This window comes from Pseudonaja textilis, chromosome 14, assembly GCF_049901715.1.
Source record: "Pseudonaja textilis isolate UNSWEBS1 chromosome 14, rPseTex1.2, whole genome shotgun sequence".
Classification (NCBI taxonomy): Eukaryota; Metazoa; Chordata; class Lepidosauria; order Squamata; family Elapidae; genus Pseudonaja; species Pseudonaja textilis.
In genome coordinates, this window is record NC_142003.1 from 154096 (window position 1) to 167986 (window position 13891).

General features: G+C 59.1%; 2 protein-coding genes across 5 annotated transcripts; one reads left to right on the top strand and one right to left on the bottom strand.

Annotated features, from left to right (window-relative positions):
* Positions 1-557: 557 nt before the first annotated feature.
* RHBDF1 (rhomboid 5 homolog 1) lies at positions 558-12361 on the top strand. 3 transcript variants are annotated; one of them, XM_026704511.2, is made up of 19 exons: positions 786-924; positions 4817-4961; positions 5198-5328; positions 5962-6066; positions 6594-6807; positions 7091-7297; positions 7754-7882; positions 7973-8136; positions 8484-8735; positions 8815-8926; positions 9088-9162; positions 9279-9440; positions 9559-9659; positions 9769-9832; positions 9983-10077; positions 10275-10350; positions 10423-10523; positions 10613-10766; positions 11232-12361. In XM_026704511.2, exons 2-19 carry the CDS (start codon positions 4839-4841, stop codon positions 11649-11651), a joined length of 2685 nt encoding a protein of 894 aa, XP_026560296.1. In that variant the 5' UTR covers positions 786-924; positions 4817-4838; the 3' UTR covers positions 11652-12361. The 3 variants fall into 3 exon arrangements, with proteins under 3 accessions (XP_026560298.1, XP_026560296.1, XP_087768783.1); XM_087912657.1 differs by having other exon boundaries at positions 5965-6066; XM_026704513.2 differs by lacking the exon at positions 5962-6066 and having other exon boundaries at positions 558-924.
* Positions 12362-12487: 126 nt separating this feature from the next.
* On the bottom strand, positions 12488-13887 carry SNRNP25 (small nuclear ribonucleoprotein U11/U12 subunit 25). 2 transcript variants are annotated; one of them, XM_026704539.2, is made up of 6 exons: positions 13748-13887; positions 13579-13675; positions 13387-13492; positions 13227-13301; positions 13018-13080; positions 12488-12622 (listed from the first exon to the last, which is right to left on the bottom strand). In XM_026704539.2, exons 1-5 carry the CDS (start codon positions 13859-13861, stop codon positions 13026-13028), a joined length of 447 nt encoding a protein of 148 aa, XP_026560324.1. In that variant the 5' UTR covers positions 13862-13887; the 3' UTR covers positions 12488-12622; positions 13018-13025. The 2 variants fall into 2 exon arrangements, with proteins under 2 accessions (XP_026560324.1, XP_087768801.1); XM_087912675.1 differs by lacking the exon at positions 13227-13301.
* Positions 13888-13891: the final 4 nt, after the last annotated feature.

The following is a 13891-nucleotide window of genomic DNA, read 5'->3' on the forward strand; positions in this document are numbered from 1 at the left end:
CCAAAGTCAAGCGCTCAGCATTTGGGGAGGAAGGAGCAGGGGTAGAAAGGCTGATATTGAACCCCTTGGGGAGGGGAGGGGAGGGACAGACACACACAAACACACACAGATCCAAACACCCTTAAGGGACAACCAGTGATGGACGGATTAAGGCTCACTGGTGCCCTAAACACTGACAAATCTTGGTTGTCCGCTCCCTAGAAATGAAGCCATATTTTCAACTTTGTGGTGCCCCCTTTGGGCCTGGTGCCCTAAGCACGGGCTTAGTCTGCTTCATAGTTAATACACCACTGGGACAGCTTGCCTACAATGGGGAGGGCCACCCAGCGTTGGTTACAAAGAGGGATTCAGGACTTTCTGTCAGCAGCCCCCAGCAAAGCCGCCCAGGATCCCCGCAGCGGCAAGAGCTCTTCCAGGGCAGGACGGGGCCGCCGCCTGAGAGGGAAGAGGGCCGGAGGACTTCGGCCTAAAGGATCAGCAGCCCCACCCCCACCCCGCCAGCAGCTGTCTAGCCGGCCAGGCGAGAAGGGCCCCGGCCTCCTAAGCCGAGCCGCCGAGGGGGCGGCCCGGCTTAGGCCCAGGCCAGAAGGGTAGCAGGCAGCTTTCTAGTCAGGGAAGGTGGGGGAGAAACTCGCCCGCCGGCAGCCGCGGCCCTGCCCGCCGCCCGGCCGGCCAAACTCCAGCGCGGCGCTTTTCTTCCCGTGGTGGCGCCGGGCGGAGGCGAGGCGGGCGGAGGGAGCCGCTTCTCCGGCGCATTCCTGAGGCCTGAGTCACGCCCGGCCCGGCCCGACCCGCCTTCCGCGCCGGGCCGCCCTTCGGTCTGCAGGCCGGCTGCGCCGAGGCCGGCCCTCCTCGCTGAATGGCCGCCCGGCCAGCACTCCCTGGACGGCCCCGGCTGGAGCGGCGGCCAGCCCCAGCCACGCGGTGAGTTTGGGCGAGGCGGGAGGGAAGCGCCGGGCCCCGCGGCCGCCTTGTCCCTTTTGCGGTGAGCGGCGGGTCTTCCGCTCCCAACGGTCTCCAAGGACCCGGCGGCGGCTGCCGGCGTGCGCTCCGGCGGTGGGAGGAAGCCTGGCCGTGTCGGGGAACCCGTGTGCCGGCGCGGTGGCGGCCAGGACGCGTCTACCGGGGAATATCCGGCCCGTTTCTCCCTCCGAGCCGGGCGGAGGACGGGCGGCACCCGGAGGCGGAACTTGGGGGCCCGGCTCGACCTTGCAGGCGGACAGAAGCCGCGAGCGCACAGCCGTCGCCGCCCTCCTGCTGGCTGGTTCCGTGGGCCGATTGGGAGCCGTTCCAGCTAGGCTGGAGAGTGCAGCGGCGCCCCAGCTGCGGCCTCCTCCCGGCCCGATGCTGAACCTCATTTCTCAGTCTTGGGGTGGGGCTTTCCCAGCACCTGCACAGCCAGAGCCTCCTTCGGCGGCGGCGGCGGTTTTGGGGCCGTGGGGACCCAGCGCTTCCGTCCCGAAGGCCCAGGAGAAAACGCTTGCGACGGGGTGTGTGTGAGCCCTGGGCTTCCCTTCAGTTTCCTACCCGTGGAGCTCAGGTGGCAGAGGGATCTGCCCTGGTGGGGCTTAAAACCAATGAGGGGGCTCCTCCCCCCAAGGCAAAGGCAGGAAAACAGCACAGAGCTACGGGTCATGGGAGCCCCACAACCAGGCAGGGAAGGAAGAGAATTCTGCTCCCTGCCCCAGTCAACTGTACGTTGAATTATTTCAGAGAAGTAGGTAGGAAGGCAGTCATGCCTAGCTGGGCTGGACCAGATGAAGAATTGGCCCTTTTCCTCTTAGTGCAGCTGCCCACAGTTGCTGGAGAAGCTAAGCCCTCCCTTCCCCTCCCCTCCCCTCCCCCTCTTGGATTTTCCTATTGTGGCATCCGGTTGGGCTGGGACCACAAAAGGGAGGTTTTGCTCTGATGTGGCTGGGCTGATCCTTTTCCTTGAAAGCTTTCCCACCTTTCTTTTCTAAGGGTGGCCTGCAGTTCCCATGGCTGAGCCTACAAGTGGCACTGACAGGCAAGCTGGGAGGTGGGGAGAGTTCTGAAAGCTCCCGGGGGACGGGGGGGGGGGGAGAAGTGGGGCAGACTCTGCCGGCTGATGCCTTGCCCTCCAGAGACTGACCGGGCATCGTGGCCCCCTAGGGGCAGGTGAGCAATGCCCAGCTTGGCAGTGGTGGAAGGATGCTGAGGCTGCGCTTAGCCACAGGCCGTAAGAGAGAGAAGCAGGCGGAGACACAATTTCCGGAAGATTTCATACTTTAGTTGGGCCTCCCACCATGTAAGTTTTGAGCAGGTAGGAAGGCAGCCATGAGGCTAGAACCAAGTCCCCTGAAGAGAGCGGGGGACCTGCAGAAAGAGAAAGGAGTGGTGAGCACAGCACTCTCCTGGGTCTTGGAGAGGTGAAGGCCTGCCAGAGCCCTGAAGAGTGGAGGTGAAGGAAAAGGAGGAAGATTTTGCTTGGACAGGAGGGGGGGTCCAGATGGGGAGGACTCTGCTTGCTTTGGATCCCTGCCTCGATCAGGCGGGGGGACAGGCAAGGACCCCGCATCCTGCAGGGCCTTCTGGCGTCATGGAGGAGGATTCAGCCGAAAGGCCTCCAGTGAGATGGCTGGGCCAACCACAGGAATTCTGCCCTTCTTCCTGTGTTTGTCCTCCTCCAGCAGAGAGGACTGCAGGCCCAGGGTGGGGACGGGGACGGGGACGGGGACAGGGGGAAGCCGTAGAGCTTCTGGGCCAGAACTATATAATAGGAACATGGAGCTGACTGCCAGCGTGCCCCTCACACCACAAGTCCATTCTCCCGCAAGGAATCACCTAGTCTCTGTCAGTGCCCCTCACCTTCTGTCCCATTTGACTAACAGAAAAGATTTATTTTTAGTTCAAAAGAAGCCAGGCGTCCATTGGAACTTGGTAGCTGATCCTACCTTCCTGACATTGTTTCCTGAAGGGGCAAAGTGCCCGGAAACCCTTTTGCAAGAGTGCCACAGGAGCCCTTGTGGTGGGTGGTTGCAACCATGGCTGGAGATAGCTGGTCTTATCCTCTTGTACATTCCCATGCAGCACTTTAGAAGTGTGCATTTCTAAATAAAACACAGAGAACGGCCTGTTCTTGCGAGGGGAAAACTGTGTGTGTGAATGGGCCTTGCCTGGGAGAGAGGCCTGCATGGATGACAAGGTCTCCACCCTTCTGTTTTTGTAGGCAGGAAAGCTAGTTGCTAGGAGAAAAGGAGGGCAGCATTTTTTGGCACCTCCCGCAGAGCTGTAAGAAATGTGCTGCTATGCTCCCCTAAGAAAATGTGAAAGCCAGGAAGTTGTGGAAAGAATCTGAAGCGTCAACTGGATTTTCTGGTTCTGGCCAAAGTGGGAACTTCCCAGTTCTGAGGACTGTCTCATCCTGGGGTGGCTGCTCCTGCCCTGGAAGGAAGAGGGTGGCGCCCCACAACCCAGAGTCCCACTGAGGGCGGACAGCTCCGTGAACCCCCACCCCATCGGAGTGCTGTGTGAAGGATTTGAGTGCAAATCCAGACTTGATTCCTGCCGTGTTCCCTCTTTGGCTTGGTGCATAGTTGCAGAGACCAGTCGTAGGCCAATGGTTCCCACCCAATCCCAGCAGAGGACAGGCAGGCCGGCAGGCCAGGGAGCTCTAAGAGGGGGAGGAGACCCCTCCCATCAGTGGGTGTGTGGAACATGGAAGAGGTAACCTTAGAAGGCCTGCAGCAAACCAAAACAGTCTGGTTTTGTGGGTCAAGCAGCTGGAAAGGAGGCGACTGAGCGAGGCCCCAGCCAGGGGTGGCTTAGGGCCTGAAACAGGGAGGCCCTCCCAGCCGCAGATGTGGGCTTAGTGGGGCAGTGGGTAGCTAAGGGAGGGTCAGATGCAGTAGACAGCCTAATGTTTGGAGGCAGGGGGGTGAGAACACTCAGCCGTTCCTGAGCCAGGGGCCTGGGCAAGGAGGAACTGTGAAATGGACCAGTGGAAGGTAGCTGGCTGGTGAGGTGCTCCAGGACGCTCTCTCAGCCCAGCCCTGCCCTGCTTGCTGGAAGGCCCCCATTAGGACAGGATCCCTCTGGGAAGGGAGTCCCCCTCCTTTCATTCCCTAGAATAGAAGGGCTGCTTTGCTTGCTTCCTCATTTTCATGTGAAACTCCTGGCCTAGAAGAGGATGGAAATGGCCAAAAGCCGCTGTGGTCATGTCCCCCTTGCTTAGAGACTTCTCTGCCGAGGCTTCAGCCTTGGCAGGTTGGATAATGGTGGCAGGTACCATTATACCCCTGTATAATGGTATGTCCCAAAATGTCTTTGTGGGAGACGGGGTGAAGAGAGGCTGCCTAGGGAAGGGTCCGAGAAGGGGCAGCAGAGCCCGTGGCTGGAAGGAGGGACCCTGCCCGGTTTCTCAGGCTGCAAAGGAGTTGGCGGGAGAATAGCACTTACAGACTAATTCTGTTAGTGTAGCCTTATAAATAAAGTGGAACGAGCTCAGGTAGTTGCGTTTTCTGCCTGATCCGGCTGATAAGGCTGGCTGGTCAGACCAAAGGACTCCACACAGAGCTTGGAGGCCGGGGGCTTGGAAGGGCTGCCTATCAGATAGGCAAATCCAGCTTCGTTTCAAGGCAAGTGTAGCCTCAGCCGTTTAATGTAGGCTTGTTCCCAGAGCTCAGTGGACCCTGGCTCTTAGGAGGCCGTGGCACCACGCTCCGGTGGCTGGAGGGTGACAGGACGGTCCCTGGCCAGCCCTTCCAGTGGAAGGGGAAGAGACTCGGTGCTCGTGGCCACAAGCAGGCTGGCCTCGGCATTTGGTTTGTTTGCCCATAAACTCTGCCCCCTCTAGGCTGGGCTTCTGAAGAGGGGAGATGGCCGAGATCTGCCGGGACAGTTCTAGCAGCTTGCAGAGGAAAAAGCCGCCTTGGCTGAAACTGGACATTCCAGCTGCCCCGCTCTTGGCTGCAGCAGAGGAACCAGCCCCCTCGCTTCAGGTACCCGGCCGGACAGCAGTGGGCTCTGCTCTGCCTTTTTGCCATACCCGACTCGCTCCTTCCTCCCCAAAGCCTGGGTGGGTCTTCTGTAGGATTGGGTAATTCTTTGGGGGGCCTGAGGAGCGCCCCATTTTGGAGCCTCCAGGCGGGAGGGGTGGGGGGCTTCTCTGGCCTCAGCGGTGGCCCTCTGCGCTTGGCTGCCAGCGCTCTGATGCCCGGGCACTGTTCCTTTACAGCCGTTGAAGCGCCAGGCCTTCCTCCGAAGTGTCAGCATGCCTGCCGAGAACAGCCTCTTTCCTGCTGCCTGCAGCGAGGCACGGCGGCCTGTCCTGCAGCGACAGGCATCCATCACCCAGACCATCTGGAGGTAAGCCCTAGAGCCCGTGCCTTGGCGCAATTCTGGACATCTGGCCTGGGTCCCTGCTGTGGCACAGCTGGCAGCTGGATTGCCGGACGTCCTCCCTGCCTGCTGGGTGGCAGCTTTCTCTGCCACGGCCTTTTCTGGCGATAAAGGAGCCCTCAAGAGGGAAGGGGGCTCTGAAAAATTCAGCTGAAGGGGGGCAGGAACTGGAGGGTCGCGCCCAAGAAGGGCTGCACAGTCTTCCGGCTCTTGCGAAAAGGACGGGGCGTCTTCGCTCCCTGGTGCCTCTGCCTATGCCCAGGAAAGCAGAACTGGGCAGAAGCCAAGGGAGTGGGCCTCCAGTGACAGCGTGCCCAGTGTCAAGGGAGCATGCGATCCAGAGGACGACCCACCAGGCAGCGTCGATGTCCCCAGCTCTCCAGTGGCTCCTCGGTCTGTGGGGGACCCGGGTTGGGTGTTGATGTGACAGAACCCAGCCAAGTGGGACATGGCTTCCTGCCCCTCCTCGAGGGCCAGGGATTCTCTCCACGTCTTGCCCAGCCATTACCAGCTGGAAGAGCCAGTTGTTCTAACCCAGCCAAGAGGCACCGGCGCCACCTTCCTCCCCCCCACCCCCATTCAGGCCTCTCTCCTTTGCAGCAGACAGGCGCACTGTGGGAGGACACAGACCCTGCCCATTCGGGGACACCAGGTGGGCAGGAGGCCACTGAGAAAGCGCCAGTCACTGCCCCGAACACTGTTCAGGTACCGGTGACTGCATGCGTGTGAGCTGCATGTGGGTCCTGGCAGCAGAGCTGCTTCAGCTGCCAGCAAGCAGCCTGTGACACCCCACCCCACCCCCACCCCCCATAATTGGCTGTTCTGGCCTGCAGCCCTGGGGAGATTCCCCAAAGGCCCCTTGCCCAGCAGGCAGGAGAGGTGCAGGAAAACATACAATTCCTGATCCCCCCCGCTGCCTCTTAGTCCAGTTGAGCCCCCTCCTGGGCTGCGGTCCTGGTCCTGGCACATGAGTGGCTGCACCCACCCTGGGGCTGAGAATTCTGCCGGCCAAGGAAGGGTCTCTCGTGACACTGGCCTGCAGATGCTACCAACAACTGAAGCTCTGTAGCTCACTCCCACTGGCAACTACCCCCTAGTCCCCACCCCACCGTGACCACTGGCTCTGGGCCCAGAGTATTTGGAAGATGAAGGATATAGCAATGTCAGTGGCTGGAAGGGGAGGCTTAATGGCTTCAGCGAGGTCTCCTCCTGGCCCTCCACTCTCTCATCAGGGGCACAGCAGACTGGTTTGGGGTCAGCAAGGAGAGTGATGCCACCCAGAAGTGGCAACGGAAGAGCCTGCGCCACTGCAGCCTTCGCTACGGAAAGCTGAAACCTCAGGCCCTCCGTGAAATGGACCTTCCGAGCCAAGACAACATCTCTCTGGCCAGCACGGAGACCCCACCACCACTCTATCTGCCCCCTTACCCACCTGGCATGCAGAGAGTAGGTAGCCTGGGGTCACATGACTTTGGTGGGATGGAGCAAGCAGCCTCTGGGCTGCCTTTCTTGGCATCACGATTGTGGAGGAGGAAGGAAGGAAGGGCACCTTCCCATAAGGGTGCGACAAGGCTAAAGAAAATGGCAGACACTATATGGGGAGCAGTTCTGGGATAACCCCACCCCCCAAAGCTCCTCCTGAGACCCTATAATACCTGCTGAAGCCCAGCTGGTGGAGGAGCTGCCGTGGCTGCTGCCTTCAGGGCCGTTTCCATCTCTCTGCTGTCAGATAATCGACCCCCTGGCCCGTGGACGGGCCTTCCGAGTGGCGGAGGATTGCGATGGCTGCAGCGTGCCCCCCACTCCAGCCACGCCTGGAGCCGCCTCGTTGTGCTCCTTCACTAGCTCACGCTCTGGCTTTGGTCGCTGGCCTCGGCGGCGGAAAAGGGAGTCGGTGGCCAAGATGAGCTTCCGTGCAGCAGCAGCGCTAGTGAAGGTGAGGGGCTGAGAGGGAGAGGGAAGGGGCATCTCGCCAGGGGCATGTGCCATCTCACTAGCCCACCTCGGGGCTCCTGCCTCTATGCACAGACGTAGGCCAGTGCTTGCAGCCTGCCTCGCGTTCTCCATCCATGGTCTGGTCAGCAGTTGTGGTCGGCCTCTTCCACCCGGGGCTGGCAATGGACAAGCAAGCGGAACACACTGACATCCATCCAGGGCTGGCTGAAGTGCTTGGTTTTGAATGACTTCTTGGGAGCATTGTGGCCAGTCCCTGTCCTCGATCCTGGTCCAGTAGAGCAGGACAGCCGAAAAAGGCCTGGTGGGATCCTTAGGCGCTTCTGTGGTGCTGGGGCAGAGTGGTCAGCACGTCCTGGATGAATTGTGGTGGGTCGGCCCACTCGTGGCTGTTGAGGGATGGCATGCTTCCTGCCTCTTGAACAATTCTCTGTGCCAGGGCCGTTCCGTGAGAGATGGCGCCCTGCATAGGACGCGACAGCGCAGCTTCACTCCAGCCAGCTTCCTGGAGGAAGACTTCACCACGGAGTTCCCAGAAGAGGAGCTGGACACCTCCTTCTTTGCCAGGGTAGGAGTTGAGCCGCAGGGGAAAAGAAGGGGAGGAACTGCTGGTGGCCCCAGCAGCTGCTCACAGCTGGGCCTTCCCTCCCTTGCCTAGGAAGGAGTCCTGCCGGAAGAGCCCTCCACATATCCCGATGAAGTTTTTGAGTCCCCCTCCGAAGCAGCCCTCAGGGTCCCTGAGGCGAAGGCCCTGCAGGCCCAGCCAGCCCTCACAGGGGGGGCTCTGGATCGGAGTGAACTAGAGAGGAGCCACCTGCTCTTGTGAGTGTTGCAGGGGAGGCACCAAGAGGCCAACAAACAGGAGCCGGAGTCCTCTGGAGGAAGGGAACCCCCCCTCCCCCTTGCAATTGCCCTGGGGGGAGACTCTTCGGGTGATCTTCTGTGCCAGAAGCTGCAGCCCTTTGGAAGGGTGACCTGCAGTTGGGAAACGGGGGTGGCGTCTAAAAGAAGACCTGGCTCCATCCATTCCACCTGGGACTCAGGCACCAGGGGAAAAGGGGCTGTGTGCATGCTGCAATTAAGCGCACCGTATAGGAACACTTGTCCAAGATTCCAGCGCTTGCTTTCTGACGAATGAGCCTGTTCTCCCCGCACCCCCTGTCTTCCAGCCCCCTGGAGCGTGGCTGGCGGAAACAGAAAGAGGGGGCTTCCGTGCAACCGAAGGTCCGTCTGCGGCAAGAGGTGGTCAGCCTGGGCCTCCAGCGGCGTGGCCAACGCATCACTGTCCCTGTCCGCAAACTCTTTGCCAAAGAGAAACGTCCCTATGGCTTGGGCATGGTGGGCCGGCTGACCAACCGGACATACCGCAAGCGCATCGATAGCTTTGTGAAGCAGCAGATTGAGGACATGGATGACCACCGGTGGGTGGAGGCCTGGGTGCCTGGGAGGGGGAGCAATTGATTGTGGCCTGATGGCCCCATCGCCCTCTCCTCCGCACAGGCCGTTCTTCACCTACTGGGTCACCTTTGTGCATTCCCTCATCACTATCCTGGCTGTGTCCATCTACGGGATTGCTCCTGTGGGCTTTTCGCAGCACGAGACGGTGGACTCGGTGAGCGGCAGCACCCGACCAGCCTCCCTGGTCTCCTTTCTCCTAGAGCGCGCTTGCCCCTCCTCTACTGCTGAGGAGACCTTCCTCTTATGCTCCTGAAGGGGCCGGAGGGGGTATTCTGCCCATCTCCTCCTCCCTTTAATGGGCCTTTTTACTGGCAGGTCCTGAGAAACCCGGGGATATATGAGAACGTGAAATATGTCCAGCAAGAGAATTTCTGGATAGGGCCCAGCTCGGTGAGTGCCAGCCCCACCTGCCTCGTCCCTCCAGGGCTCAGCCTTGTCCTGGCCAGGTCCTCGTCAGGGTATCGGTCTTTCCGTGGGCTTCGGCTGAGTCTCTGCCGCCCTTTCAGGAAGCTCTCATCCACCTGGGAGCAAAGTTCGCCCCTTGCATGCGACAGGATCAGCAGGTGCACAGCTTCATCAGCACGGCCCGGGAGAAGGAAAAACACTCTGCCTGCTGTGTGCGCAACGACAAATCGGGCTGTGTGCAGACAGCCGAGGAGGAGTGTTCCGTAAGCCCACTTCCTTCCTGCATCCTTCCCACTGGCCTGTCCCCTGCTTTTGGGGAGGGGGCACAGGGCGCCCCTTGAGGACCCTGCTCCCGCTCATTTTTGCCCCTCTGCTTTGCAGTCCACGTTGGCTGTGTGGGTGAAGTGGCCAAGTCACCCCAGCACCCCCTTGCTGGCCGGGGGCAAGAGGAAGTTTGGCTCTGTGTGTCACCAAGACCCGAGGTAGGTTGTGGGGGGGCAGGGCACGTGCGTGGGGCTCCAGATGTTGGCAGGGGCAGAGTCTGCAGTTGCATCCGACACATAAAGCTGCCTGGGACCTCTCCCTCCACAGGGTGTGTGAGCAGCCGGCATCCATGGACCCTCATGAGTGGCCTGATGACATCACCAAGTGGCCTGTAGGTTTCTGGAGAACTAGGGAGCAGTGACTGGCTCTGGCCAGTCGTCCCATGTCTGTCTGCACATGGAGTGCGGGGTGGGTGGAGGCTTCAGAGGGCCCTTCTCTTGAGGAGGAGGAGGAGGCGCATGGCCTGCCTGTCTTCTTCCAGATCTGCACCAACAACAGTGCTGGGAACCACACCAACCACCTGCACATGGACTGTGTGATCACTGGGCGGCCCTGCTGTATCGGCACCAAGGGAAGGTAGGGTGGGTGGCCCTGAAAGGGCTGATGGGGTGGCTAGCCCATTCTGCTGGGAGATGCCCAGGACCACCTCTCTTCTAGGACTGGGGGCGCTCAGCTGCCCCAGCGCTTGGCTCATGCTCACCAGTCCATTTTATTTGCTGCTGCCGCTGCTTCAGCCCGGCTTAACTTCTGGGCGTCTGGTTCTCTCCTCCCAGGTGTGAGATCACCTCCCGGGAATACTGCACCTTCATGCATGGTTACTTCCACGAAGAGGCCACACTCTGCTCCCAGGTACCCCCATCCCTCTCCTAGCTGGCTCCAGCAGGCGGCCTTCTTTGACCTGGCTGCTCTCTGTCTTGCCAGGTGCACTGCATGGATGATGTCTGCGGCCTCCTCCCCTTCCTCAATCCCGAGGTGCCAGATCAGGTCTACCGCTTGTGGCTGTCGCTGTTCCTTCATGCAGGGTAAGCCCAGCCCAGGGCCACAGTCCCCTCTCGCTTGGAACTCAAGTCCTTCTCCCCCTTGGTCACTGCTGTTTTTTCCTGCCCGACAGGATCCTGCACTGCCTTGTGTCCGTGTGCTTCCAGATGACCATCTTGCGTGACTTGGAGAAGCTGGCTGGCTGGCACCGCATTTCCCTGATCTACTTGTTTAGCGGCATCACAGGCAACCTGGCCAGCGCCATCTTCCTCCCCTACCGAGCTGAGGTATGTCTCACTAGCGGCTCATGGAGGGGGGGTGGTCCTCCCTCCCAAGCAAAACGTGTCCCAGGTTGAAGACCAGGGCCAGGGAGACATCCAGATCGTTGGGGGCAATATGCTGACTCTGTAAACCGCTGAGAGCGAGCTCTGTGAAGCGGTATGTAAGTCTAAGTACTATTGCTATCCTCCAGGCAAGGGTGGGTGATAGCAGATGGGGGCTGGGGACAGAACACTCCTGGGCATTTCCTGCCTCCCTTGGGGGCGGGTGGGTCTTATTTTGGCAAGTCTCGCAAACTCTCACTTGAAGACTTGAAATGCTCCCCCCCACTCCGATAGGTAGCCCCACCCCCACGTTGCTTATCGGAGCGGTTGGCAGCACAAGCCAGGGCCTTGACCAGGTGTGAGTAAGACCTACCTACCCAAGCAGCCTTCCCTGCAGGGCAGCTGTCTAATAGCGCATCCTCTGTGCAGGTTGGCCCAGCAGGCTCCCAGTTTGGCATCTTGGCCTGCCTCTTTGTGGAGCTCTTCCAGAGTTGGCAGATCCTGGCTCGGCCCTGGAGGGCCTTCTTCAAACTACTGGCAATTGTGCTGTTCCTGTTTGCCTTCGGACTCCTCCCCTGGATAGACAACTTTGCTCACATCTGTGGCTTTATCAGTGGCCTCTTCCTGTCCTTCGCCTTCCTCCCGTACATCAGCTTTGGCAAATTTGACCTGTACCGAAAGCGGTGTCAGATCATCATTTTCCAGTCAGTTTTCGTGGGGCTCCTCTCCGGACTGGTGGTGTTGTTTTACTTCTACCCCATTCGCTGCCAGTGGTGTGAGGTCCTCACCTGCCTTCCCTTCACTGACAAGTTCTGCGAAAAGTATGACCTGGATGCGCAGCTCCACTGACCGGGGGTGGAGTGCAGTCACTAGCTGCCTTGGGCAAAGCTGGCCTGGTGCTACTTGCCAGACTGCCAGCCAATTTAAAATCCCTGCTTCCCCCTTGTGCTGCCTTATCTTGGCGACTGGAAGTCTTTCAGCACACAGAAAATTGGTGCCTTGTTCAATTTTACTGAACCTTTTCTGCTGCCGCATTTTTATTATGCTAGTTTCAAAGCGACCCTTTTCATGAGGTTTAATTGTTACCCTGGTGGTGATTAAAAGTGAAGGTAGCGTTTTAGCTACATTTCCACTAAGTTTCGGAGTGTATCTGTGCCAAAATTGAGATTGCTGACCAAGTGCCTCCCAAAGGAAAGAGCAGCTCTTCATTCAGGGTTGACTCAGTTTCTAACATACACACTGAACTTGGATGAATTGTAACATTTAAAATGAAAGACTGCCTGTGTTTGATTCAACAGTTGACTTTGATGTCCTGTAAAAATTGTTTTTAACCATTTAGTCACGTTTCATTATTGGCTACTTTATAGACAAATGTCAAGCACAACTTCTTTCCTGTAAAAAATAGAATTGCTTATATTTTGTTGGAATGTGCAGCTGTGTGCAGAGGGGGCAGTAACTGTGAATGCAAAATCATCATGAAGAAAATCTATGTGGTCACTAAGAGTTGACAGTCACATGATATCATGAAACCAATCAAATACTAAGAAAAATGTTAACCACCCCTGCCAGTTGTAGATTCACATTTTACTGATGCTATATACTATGGAACTGAGTGTAGAGGTAACCTGTGTGTGTGTGTGTGTGTGTGTGTGTGTGTGTGTGTGACTGGATGGATGGTAATTCAATAGAAAAAACTTTAAGTGTACTTTATCACAATTTAAGAAACTTTAATGTTGCTGGCTGTTCTTTGCTTCAGATTCACTGATATCTTCGTATTCAGAAAAAGATCCAGCACCTTTTCAAATGTGGATTCTCAGTCACTGTTTAAAAAAAAAGAAAAGAAAAGAAAAGAAAAGGGGGGGGGGCTGTTCCATAAGTGCAGAACTGAGCACCAATTATGGGGGTTTCTCAGAACCGAAGGAGATCTGAAGTGGCTTCTTCTCTGCTCCCTCCTACAGAGCCTTTTTAAAGAGGTTTACTCAAAGACCCCAGAAGGGGTCAGACAAATTCCCAAAGAGCACCAGGATGGTCGCCTGTTAATGAAGGGTAAGCTTTCTCGTGGACCCCAAATCCCCCTCAAAATCAGTTAAGTTTGACTGAGGTGGGAAACAGCGGCTCTGAGGCTTTGGGGCTACTGTCCTGCCTGGGCTAAGGAGGCACATTGCCAGGCAAGGCTGGGCAGCAGCCAAAGGAAGGGACGAGAGGGTGCACTTGCCTGCGAGTTTATTGCCGGAGCTTTTTCACAAAACTGACCTCGTCCCGGTTGCGAATCCCATACCTAGAAGCGGCAGAGGCAGGCGAGGGGGTCACCTCGAGGCGGTGGGTGCTCTGCCCGCTCCCCAGAAGACGAGAGGAGCTGGGCTGGTCGCACAAAGCCCACCGGCACCTTCCCCAGACAGCCTCCCGCCTCGCGACGCCACTCACTCCCGCAGCTTCTTGCGGTCGTCCGCCAGCTTCTCTCCGCCGAAGGTCAGGCTGTAGGTCCGCCAGACGTGCCTCCTGCGGGGCAGCGGGCCGGCGATGAACGGGGCTTCCCCAGCCAGCCCCACCCCCCGCCCGCAGCGCCCGCAGCGCCCGCGCTCACCAGCTGATGTGCCGCGCGCCGCCCTGGCGCTCCTGCCGCAGCTGCACGAACCGCCGCAGCGCCTTCTTGAGCTCCAGCACGCTCGCGCTCTGCACCACAACCACGGCTGCCGGGAGAGGAGCAGCTGGGTGTCCCTGCGGCGGCCGCAAGGGGGCGCACCGCCTCCTCCCACCCGTCCCGCCAGCGACTTACGCATGGGAACTTCGGGGGCGTCGACTCTGCGCACGCGCACCGTCATCGCCTGGCCGTACTCGAGCGCCACCTGCGAGCAGATCTCCTCGGGGGTCACCTGCAGGACACAGCGCGCATGCGGCACGTGAACTGCCGGCTACGGCGTCCCCCGCCCCCCTCGGCCACTGACCTGCGCCGGGAGGTCGCAGAGGAGCGGGTCCCTGACGAGTCGCGCCAGGCCGGCCTGCCAGCGTGCCACCGCCTCCGCGTGCGCCTCCTCCTCCTCCTCCTCCTCCAGCATCATCGTCGTGACTGGATCCTTGCGCGGCCGGAA